The following is an 11,672-nucleotide window of genomic DNA, read 5'->3' on the forward strand; positions in this document are numbered from 1 at the left end:
GTTTCATAAGATACCAAACACATTGCGTTCCTTTTCATATTTTTAATGGGTCGGCGCCCTCAAGTTGGGGATAACGTACGGCCCGAACTGCTTGCCATATTCAAGTTTCGAGGAAACCCAGCCCTACTGGACCCATCACCCTCCCTTTGTTTTCCCTAATCTTGTTGCCCGTAAACGCATGCGTGTTTCTTGGCTGAGTTTGATTTATTGGACTTCATAGCCGTCTAGAGGAGGACGACAAGTTGTAAGGACGAAGGCATATGCCATGAATATAAGTAAACTTCGCCGTTCGTGACTCGTTCTGGTCCTCACATATATGATAATATCTCTATATTTTTGGCTCTTTTCCATCCGAATTAATCCACTGCCGACTTCATATAAGACAACCGAGAAAGTCTGTATGGTGACCTTTGGGAATCTTTGCTTCCGGCGAATATTGTGCTTCCAAGTGTAGCATTGTCAGAATTAGGTCGATGATTTCTGGTTTGAAAATGAATATTTGCCAAAATATATGAAAACTATGACTTGGGTACATCATAAGAAGGAATTGAAAAGGGGCTACCAAAGCAGCCAAAGGATGGTTAATGTAATTCATTAAGTGAAAACCAGGTCAAAGGGTTGAACCAATTGTAGATGAACGTATATGACGGGGAATGACCGTTCATGTATGATTTGGTTGATGTGACATAACTAGTTTTGGATAGATGTGGTACAAATTTTAAGCGTTTTTATGTTTGTTTGATTGGATCCTCAATATTTCCGATTTTGTCCGTTTAATTCCCGAAACATTACCAAAAATGTTTAATCATGGCTTAAGCTGGTTGCAGGCTGCAAATTTTCCCCATAAGAAAAACATTCAAGTTTCATGAAATTAAACATAATTTTGACGATAATAAATGATGATTTTTTTTTTAAATACACGAATTCCTCTCACATGATATTGATTGAGGACCTTGAATCTTTAGACTCAATTTTGAGAATATCGATAGTCCTATATCTATGTGAGTGTCGATCCAGTATATTCTCAGCTCTTGATTGCTTATCATGCAGTTATTCTGATTGTACTCTAATTTTGGTGCGAGCTGAAGATAACTTCATTCTGGTGTGAACCGAAACAGTTGGCAATGGACTGGGTCAACAATGAGGACGCGTGAAAGGGGCTGGCGTGTCCTCTTTGGCCCCAGCTCTCTCTCTCTTATATATATATATAGACGGACTCAAAGCAACCTTTTAAGAAAAAACCCTTCGAAAAACCTCATAATGGGTCTTCAGGGCTATGTGCTCCTAACAAGCTTCATGGCGGTTGTGTTGGGCTCAGTGAGCGAGAGTGGAGCTACGACACCACCCAATTATGGCACTGCTTCGCTCAACAGAAGCAGCTTCCCAGCTGGATTCCTCTTTGGCACTGCCTCAGCCTCTTATCAGGTCAGCTCATTTACATCCGATTCAAACATACATCCCGAATTTCTTCTCTCTTCACAAGGGAGAGGTGAAAATTCCGGTTTTGGCTGTGTTTTTTTGAGGCCCTTGCTTGGCCTTTGGTTCTTGTTCAGTATGAAGGTGCAGCAAATGAAGGGGGCAGAGGGCCAAGTATATGGGACACTTACACTCACAAATACCCAGGTCTCTCTTCCTCTCTTCAACATTCGATACCCTCGTCTAGTCGGGTTTTTTATATACGAATGACATGGTGAACGGAACTAATCATACATATTATGGAAATTGTTGGTATCATAAACGAGTTTAGACGTTGATATCGTCGAACAGATTGTCCATAATTTTTTTTATTGCCCTCTCTCTCGTTCTAAGAGGAGGAGGAGAAAGTGAAATGAGTTGGTGGAAGCATTTCTTTCGGTCTGGAAATTGTCTGCTGATTTTGAAAATGGAAGTTGAGAGGTGGAGGATGTGCGCTCTTCAGTTTCTAGGCAGAAAGCAGTCTAAAGTAGGTGAACCATCCATTCGAGATGAATTAATTGTCAATGTGGGGAGAGAGAGAGAGAGATGATAAATGAGACAATATTTATTTCTTTATAATGATCTTTTTGGACGATTTTGCAACTTGATATCTATTTTGTGCATAATGATATCTTTTTTCAATGACCATAGAAAGGACCACTTTTCTCTACTTTTATTTTTCCTGGGGAAAAGTTGGGGTGTTTTAATAAGCAGCATACATAAATTACTTGAGACAAAAGAGTAATTTTTCTCCCCTAGAAAAAAATTTGAAAATGGTGCAAATTACTACTTCAAAATAAAGAAATAAAAATGATAGTGTGTTTATGTATTTATATTTGTATTTTTGTTTTAATTTATTATCTCGTGAACTGGCTCACATTAATATCTCCTCTCCGTGCATGTGACGCGTTTTGTGATCATTGGATATGATTATCACTTCTCTGGATATATTTCTTCATATATAAGTGTGTAATACAATTGTCCAACTAACAAGGGTTAAAATTTTGTAGACATTGAGTTTTACGACAAGGCAATTGTTATTAGAAAATCTTGTGTTGTGTCCGAATTTAAATTCCATACAATTGTGGTTGGGTTTGTCTCCATATGTCTTGTTTAATGATGGATTAAATGAAATATACAAGGACACATTGCAACATCAAAACCGTGTGAAGACTTGCAATTTACAGAAGGACGATTAAGGTCTTCTCTAAGGCTCCGTTTATTTCGCAAAAAATGAATAATTTAAAAAATATATTTCTAATAATAATCGCTTGTATCTTTTGAAATTACTAGTTAATGAAAAATATTTTAATTATCGACAACAATTTATGTTTATTTTTCGTTCATTCATTTTTGTGAGCGATATAGACGATCTTTTTTAGGAAAGTATTTTTCGAATAATTAATTTTTCATGAAACAAACGCATTCCATATATATGATGAATTGTAAACCGTTAGAATAAGGTGTTGAAAAATGGTGAAACATTCGAGTCCATCGCTGTACGTACGTCAGTGTCTTCCCTAGCTTGCTTGTTGACAAAAATAGTATGGACCATGACATTGACTTAAGTAATATATATATATATATATATATATATATATATATATATATATATAGACACACATGCATATATGAATGCTAGTGCAGATAAGTTAATAAATAGGACGAGCTCGAGCCTGCAATCTTATATATGAGGTAAATGTTATGGACTATAAAATAGAAATGGTGTTGCAAAATCTCTGCTTTCTGATTTTGTCATAATCTGTATCATGTGTATAAGATTTCCATATTATGCAACTTCTCATTATAATTTTCAAAAATCAGTAGCATGAGGCAAGTGGCATCAATTGGAACATTACTAGCGGTAAATAATTTTCATTCCGTCCTGCCGTGTTTTCTTGATATGCATTTAATTCTAGTCTGTAAGAGATTATAAATATTTTCAATTGTAAGAAATGTAGTTTTTTATATATTTACATATACAATTCTAGTGTAGGCTTATAAATTTAACACCAAATGCAACAGAAAAGGGAGAATTCATTCAACACAAAGACTGATTGATTTTTGGGTGTCAAATATAAAAAGTAGATAATTTTGTGGGGAATAACAGATGTCGTGCTTTCATTGCCTTATCTACACATTAGACTTCCGCTGAGTAAACAAGGATGGAGCATTGACCACGACAAAAACAAGAAAGATTGTGTTTTAATCTTTTACATCGCATTCTCTCTTTTTGTCAGATCTATAATGTTTGGTCAAAAATGGCAGGCAAAATAGCTGATGGAAGCAATGGAGATGTTGCGGTTGACTCGTACCACCGATACAAGGTCACTATTTTTTTGCACTCAATTTCTATTTAAATAAATGTTACTTGTAAAAAAATGCCTTTTTTCTTGTCACATCAGATGGAATTTTAAGAGCAAAAACGGGTTAGTAAGAGAAATTTATTATATTTTGGTAATTTTAAAAATTGATGGGGTGCAGGAAGACGTTGGAATCATGAAGGAAATGGGCTTAGATGCTTATAGATTCTCCATCTCGTGGTCTAGAGTTTTACCAAGTAAGCTGGATTAAAATTTAAATGTTCCCTTCAATTTTGCTTTCTTCCTAATTTGCCCTCTTAATTGATGGTGTAAAACGATGGATCCATAAATGACATTTCGAAAATTATTTTAAAATGTCATGATTACATTATCATTTGTTTCCCAAGTTAATAAGACCATATAAATGGTATATTCACTAAAATGCCATTGGGGCAACTTTCAGAAGGAAAGCTGAGTCGGGGTGTGAACATGGAAGGTATCAACTACTACAACAACCTTATTAATGAGCTACTAGCGCAAGGTATTTGCTTGATCTCCTAGATTATTTCTCCAGTTAATTTCACACACCCATTTGATCTTATGATGATTAACTTCTGATATATTCATGTAGGTATTCAACCCTTTGTGACCTTATTCCATTGGGACCTTCCTCAAACCTTGGAAGACGAGTACGGTGGTTTCTTGAGTCCTGGCATCGTGTGAGTTGCTCAAATTCAACCAAATAATGTCTACTTCATGCAACGAGCTGACGTGATATTATCATGTAATTAGTTTTCTTTAATTCATTGTGTTTGACAACAAATGCATATATCGTAAGACAAGAGGAGTCAGTCAGTTTGAAATGATACTGCGTTTAATGTGTTACATGATACCACCATCACACGTATGATATATTATATCCAACATTACTCAAAAGTTCGATAAATCTGTCAAAAGTACTACTAATTGAGTTAATTTAATATTTGAAATCAGGGATGATTTCCAAGATTATGTGGGTGTGTGCTTCAAAGAGTTTGGGGATAGAGTGAAGCATTGGATAACACTGAATGAGCCATTCAGCTACAGTGTTGGAGGCTATGGTATTGGATTGACCCCACCAGGTCGATGCTCTGAGTGGCAAAGGTTGAATTGCACGGGTGGTGATTCTGGGATCGAGCCATATTTGGTGTCTCATTACCAGCTTCTTGCTCATGCTGCGGCTGTTAAGTTGTACAGGGACAAGTATCAGGTGAGCGGTCAAAAACCCTAGCTATTATCATATATGCAGATGTTGCTTGCATGTGTTTAGAGTTGACAATTTGTGTCTTATTGTCTCGTTTTCATTGTTCGGTCCATGTCATTTGTATGCATCGCTACTAAAATTTATCCTATACTCGTCAATTTTGAGTTAATTCTGTACACATGTTGCTGCAAATTTGGATTTCTACCGATAAATTCTTCACTTCATGCTTTGTTTCTGAGCTGTGCTTCAATAATATCCTAATCCAAAATTACCTTTTGTTGATTTATTCGTGAACCAAGTTTTTTGGAACAAGGACGCTATAAATTGTCAAATCACACTAAATAACGTACACGGTGTCACTGTTATTAATTTGAATAACAACTTTATTTTGATGGAGAAACGCGTGTGAGAGAGCTAAATTTGTTTATATGCCTACTAATAATGAGTTTTCTTATAAAAAAAATTTCTTGGTAGCTAACCGAATTTGGTGAATTAAATTTTAATAAATTATTTAATTTTCTTTTCTTACATTTTTATCAAGAAACTTTTAATAAAAATATTGAATTTATGTCAGAAATCTCAAAAGGGGAAGATAGGGATAACGCTAGTGTCGCAATGGATGGTGCCTTACTCAAGTGCCAAACAGAACAAAAATGCGGCATCAAGAGCGCTAGATTTCATGCTTGGATGGTGAGTGTGCCTTTTTTTTTTTTTTACAATGTCTTTTCTTTCTTTTTCCAATAGTTATGATTGTTCAAAGTGATTATTAGTGGTTATATTTATATCTAGATGCTACATCCCCAATTTATTTTTTTCTCCTCTTTTTTTTTTGTTGGTCATTAAGATTCCATTATGGGCGCTGATTATAGCCAAATGGCACTCTTTCCTAAACCCTAAATAAACATCTAAAATCTAATTAGTACGATGAAAAAAAATAATGTTTTTCGAGATAAGGTAAGAGAGTGAGATGAATTTGCACGTGCCACTTAATCCACGTCACTAAGTAAGCCCAGCCCACTTCGTAATCATCATCTGTTTAGTAAATGGACAGAGATAAGAAAATTTACTTGAATCAATTCCAAAAGTTGAAAATTATTTTCATGGGCTAATTACATAGAATCATTACATGCATCATGAATAGTATGCAACACAGATATTAAGTCTATGTTAATTGGATCATCAGGTACATGGATCCATTAACTCATGGAGACTACCCACGTTCGATGCGCTCTCTTGTTGATGAGAGACTTCCCAAGTTCTCGCAGAAGCAATCGGCCATGTTGAAAGGCTCGACCGACTTTCTTGGGTTGAACTATTACACTGCCAACTACGCCGCCGACTCTCCGCACTTGATGGGCCCGAGCCCGAGCTACTTAACGGATACCCGTACCAATATTTCGAGTAAGATTACGATTGCAATTAGTTTCATCGAGTTTCATTATCGAGCATTGATTAAGTTTAATGAATAATTTCTTCTTTTTCACCTTATGAATTACTCTTATTTTTTGTAGCTGAGAGGGATGGCATCCCAATTGGTCCAAAGGTGAGTGTCCGTTTTTAGTCGGAATTTCCCTATTTTGCTATGTACTTCATGACATGAAAATGAAATGAGAGAAAAAAAAAATGAAATAGTTGCTTGAACACAGATCATCCACTGCTTTGGCTCTGCGTAACTTGCAAACGAAATAAACGGTCAATTTTGTCTTCTTCTTTTTTTATTCGTAGTTTATTTTCTAGTTGATGAAATCCATGTACTTCAAAAATCAAAAAAGAGGTGAATAAATCTGATATTTATTTTAATGAAATGAACAGGCTGCCTCGGATTGGTTATATGTGTATCCTGAAGGAATACGACGTATTCTGCTGTACGTGAAGAAGAAATACAGCGACCCTCTCATTTACATCACGGAAAACGGTAAAAATATTTACTGTTTTGTTACATAGACACTTTTTTAGTTGATTGAACTGATTAGCCTTCAACTAAGCATGGCATTATACTTTATAAAATGTGCATTTAGTTAGAAACTCAATCTTGGGTTTTTTTTTTTTGGTATGTTTCTTCGAAAAAGGCTGTGGAAAATAGCCATCCCAAGAATACCACACATTTATAATCTTGTTTCTATTTTAGTAAATGCGTTGATCTATTATGTATAGATATATATAGTTTGCTAGTTTTAAATATATTCGCACTCACGGTGTCTTGCACAAAAGTATCTACTACATATGCCATTCAAACAAGTTACATGGATTCCTTTTAATAAAAGGGAAATGTATTATGAAATTTTAAGATTTATCATGCATGTCTCCTTTGTCCTATAATATTCTTATTCAGATATTTTCACATGTTTGACATTCTTTCACATGCATACAGGCATTGATGAGTTCAATAACGAGACGCTGCCTCTCGAGCAACAGCTAGTCGACAACATGAGAATAGATTATCATTATCGTCATCTTTCCTACGTTTTGAGAGCAATCAAGTGCGTATCTCTCTCTCTCTCTCATAGACCATTCTACTCTCCCATTTCCAAAACACAATTTTTTTTCCATGCCGATAATTTTCAAAAAGAGTTGCCGAGTGTCTAATTTGAAAAAACCCACATAGACGCCAGTAATTAAATCAACGAGAGTTGATTACTTAGAACTACTTGATATATCACTTAAAATCCAAGCTATTTATTGAAGTTGATAACTTAAAACTGGTAGACAACTTAATTGAAGAACAACTGATAAGTGGGTCTTTATTTTGGTAATTTCTAGAGAGAGTTGGTAAGTTAGGGCATTGCTATGAAATGAAAATAAAAGTTTGCAAATGATAAGCAAGGTTGGAAATAAAAAAAAGAAGATAAGTATCGGTAAATAATTCAAATGAAAGTTGCTAATCATCCCAATTCTAGATGGTAATTTCATGGAAAAGCTTGTTGAGTACGCTGATTTAGGTTGGTAATCTATGAAAAAAGTTAGCAAGTGTAATGAGTTGCTAATCAAGGCAAATGAAAGTTGGTAGCTTTAAAGACAATTAAACTTTTGGAGTTGGTAATTTAACTAGATAAAAATTGGCAAGTCACTCTAATTTAGGCACAAAATTTCATATAAGAGTTTGTTAATTCAAAGTGTCAAAGCGTTAAACGAATCATGCAAATAAAAGTCGCCAAGTTAGTATAAAAAAACTAACTTGCTAATTATTAAAAAAAAAAACTTGGCAATTTTCATAAAGACTTCGGTAAATTACTAACAGGTTACCTGGAATAAAGTCATAGGTCATTTTTTCACCAACAACTTGATGACAGTTGCCAACACTAATTGAAACTTACCAGCACAGAGCAAAAATCTTTAGAAAATAAAAATTTGGGCATAGAACAATAGAATTCCGCCTAACGCATGAAATCTTTTATTTTCTTGACATGATTTCTTGGTTCTTTGGTATATTATAGGGAAGGTGTGAACGTGAAAGGGTATTTTGCATGGTCGTTGCTAGACAATTTCGAGTGGGGCAACGGGTACACCGTCCGGTTCGGCATCAATTACGTGGATTACAAGAATGGGCTCACAAGATACCCAAAGCTCTCGGCCACTTGGTTCAAAAGCTTTCTCAATAAACCCTAACAATACACTCAAATCTCAATTTGTGGATTTTCTATTTGCAAACCGCAAAACTCCACTCTTCAAGTTGATTAAATGAGATTTATATAATTTTTATTTCTTTTATTGGTTTGGCTATGAGTAGGCCCGTGAGTTGGGTCAGGTTTGGGTTGGATCATAATTGGTCCGATCTAAATTGATCAATTTAACCTATTTTGACTCATTTTATTTGCTATGCAAATTTCTCAACCCATACTGGACTCGACCCGTACCCGACCTGTCTTGGGATTCATTTTTAGCCTTTTTTCTCCTTATATTGTTGCCCTTGAAGAATGGATAGCTCCATAGGCCAGTTCGTCGAGTTAGTGAGGGAGTTCGAGAGTTGGGTTATGGACGAGGGCGTTAAGGTGGTGGTGAAAGTTCGGGTTGTGTCATCCACAAATTATGAAACGGGTTCAGGTCTTGGTTTTGGGTTAAATATACATGAGATCTTGATATATTGGTTAATGCCTGTTTAATAATATATCATTTGATGCTATGTTTTTCGATTTTAATTACCGATTATGCCATTCTAATACCCAAATAGAAGTGCATGAATATAAAGTAACGAAATCAATATTCATAATAATAAATTCATAAAAAGAGCTTAACATGCCTCAGAATCAGATACTACAAACTACACTCAGCTTCACATTCGAACAACAATCACATTCTCTCAATCAATCCCAATGAAGATTCCAATTGCGAAATCCACAGATCAAAAATCGACAATTTCATTGAAAAGAAGATCAAAAAAAGAAAAAAAGCTGGAGAGAAGCAAAGACATGGGAATTAGGGAGTATAACAAGCGAATCGAGCAGAGCGGTGGGGCTGATTCTGGGAGGTATTGTGAGGCACGGTGAAGCCAAAGCACTCGCCGACATCTCCTCCTCCACCGCCACGTCGATCCTCGCACCGGCCTCTAGACTTGGCGGCTCTCCTCTCTGCGATGCTCCCTCCATTCCCACTCCCCCCTCCTCATCCGCCACTAATCTTCTCGCCCTTGCTCAACGAATCTGTCGAGTTTCCCCACTCCGATGTGGAGGACTCATTTGCTTCCATCACTAACCGACGCGTTGAGGCTATCTTCATTCCTTCTTCCCCTATTGAATTGCGAAACAGAGAGATTGTAAATGGGATAAGTGGGTTATAAATGAGTTCATAATGGACCTTATTCAACTCACTTGTTTTGGCCTCTTTATTTTGTAAACCCATTATGCTGGCTCACGAAATTTAGTATGACCCATTTAAATGGTTAATTAAATAGGTTTCGGACTCATTCTGACAGGTTTAATGAGTATATCATGTCGACATAACGTATTTAAGCATTGAGTTAAGAATGATATATTCACACTTTATCTCATAAAAAAGAGAAAAAAAAAAGAGTTATAGATTTACATTATACAAATTATTTTGTAAGAAATCTAGCCCAAAACTAGGATTTTCGTTACCTCCATTGTCGGTGGGATTTTTTCAATATATATGACGGCTTTAGAATATACTGATCTTCCTGTGGATCGGGAAAAGTGTCAGAAAAGTCCTAAAGCTATTACATTTATGTCAATTTAGTCCTAAATCTTTTAATTGTGACAATTTAGTTCAAAACTTTTTGGGTTTGATTAAAAAAAAAACATCACCTTTACCTTAAGTGACAATTCTGGTCAAAACTTTTTTTCTCATAAAAAATCACAAACTTTAACTTAAATTCCAAATTTGGCCCGAATAATATGAAAATTCACATCACGATGGTCATATAAAAGTTGGTGCTTTTTATTGAGACAAAGAAAAGTTCAGATTAGAATTGTCACTCAAGATAAAGTTGATATTTTTTTTTTTGAAATTAACCCAAACTTTTTGGCATTGTGCCAATTCAATCATTCCAGCTAATTTTGACTGGATAATACTGACATGGACGTTGGTTAGCCCACATGGCACCACCGGCACTGACGTGAATAATTTTTAACAATATTTTAATATTTTTTCAATTTTTTAATTATTTTTTAAAATTTTTTTAATTAATTTTATTTTGTTTTTTCCTTTCTTCTTCGTTTTGCCATTGAATGGCCACCAACTACAGGCGATGGTCGGGCAGGCTGGCCTCGCCTAGGCAAGGGTTGCCGTCGCCCGCCACATGCAAGGCTTGGCCAAGCGAGGGCAAGCTCCGTCGAGGGCTCCCCTTGCCATATTTGGGGAGGCCGGCCCTTGCCTAAGCTAGGGCGGTCTTGCCTGGGCGAGGGTCGCCAGGTTGGCCTGGGCAAGGCCGACCCTTGCCGGGCCTCGCCTGTGGTGGGCGACAGCAATCCTCACCCAGGTGAGGCCAGCCTGCCCGGCCATGGCTAGTGGCCAGCCATCGCCTTTGGTTGGTCACGGGTAAAAGGAAGAAGAAAGGAAAAAAAATAAAGAAAAAAAGAAAAAATATCATTAAAAATTATTCACGTCAATGCTGACAATGCCATGTAGACTGGTCAGTGTCCACGTCAATAATATCCGGTCAAAATTAACTGGAAAGACTGAATTGGCACTAGGTCAAAAGGTTTATGATTGAATTGGCACTAGGTCAAAATGCTTAATACTAAGTTGATACTAATGCAATATATTTATGACTTTTCTAACACTTTTCCCTCTTTGGATTTGATAGAAACAACGAAGTCTCCTGAATTTTACTTAAATAGGACCTTTCGATACTTCGGTGAATAAGGGTTCAAGAAAGAATAGAGATGAAATGTTTAGGCCAGAGAATTCTAGATTTGAAAATGTGAGGGTTGGATATGGATGACCTGTTTGATTTCAGGGAGAAATTATCGAAAAAGTCATAAACCTATTGTACTTGTGCCAATTCAATCTTAAACTTTTTGATTTAGTCAGTTTAGTTCTAAATTCTTTGACAATTCGCCAATTTGGTCATTCTAGCTAATTTTAACTGAAAATCACTGATGTGGTGATCTAGTCAACACCGGCTACCACTACGTGGCATCATTGACACCGACGTAGACAAATTTTATAATTTTTTAACTTTTTGAATTTCTTTTCTTTTCTTTTCTTTTCTTTTC

The 11,672-nt window shown here is 36.0% G+C and overlaps 1 protein-coding gene across 2 annotated transcripts; it reads left to right on the forward strand.

Annotated features, from left to right (window-relative positions):
- Positions 1–1,221: 1,221 nt before the first annotated feature.
- LOC115673782 (beta-glucosidase 12-like) lies at positions 1,222–8,709 on the forward strand. 2 transcript variants are annotated; one of them, XM_030596030.2, is made up of 13 exons: positions 1,222–1,425; positions 1,554–1,623; positions 3,724–3,782; positions 3,940–4,015; positions 4,222–4,299; positions 4,390–4,477; positions 4,752–5,007; positions 5,576–5,691; positions 6,185–6,402; positions 6,513–6,544; positions 6,814–6,916; positions 7,373–7,481; positions 8,436–8,709. In XM_030596030.2, exons 1-13 carry the CDS (start codon positions 1,261–1,263, stop codon positions 8,605–8,607), a joined length of 1,542 nt encoding a protein of 513 aa, XP_030451890.1. In that variant the 5' UTR covers positions 1,222–1,260; the 3' UTR covers positions 8,608–8,709. The 2 variants fall into 2 exon arrangements, with proteins under 2 accessions (XP_030451890.1, XP_056169441.1); XM_056313466.1 differs by lacking the exon at positions 1,554–1,623.
- Positions 8,710–11,672: the final 2,963 nt, after the last annotated feature.

The sequence above is a fragment of the Syzygium oleosum genome, unplaced genomic scaffold, assembly GCF_021117445.2.
Source record: "Syzygium oleosum isolate NSW1041296 unplaced genomic scaffold, Sole_v2.1 Sole_v2.07, whole genome shotgun sequence".
In the NCBI taxonomy this organism is placed as follows: Eukaryota; Viridiplantae; Streptophyta; class Magnoliopsida; order Myrtales; family Myrtaceae; genus Syzygium; species Syzygium oleosum.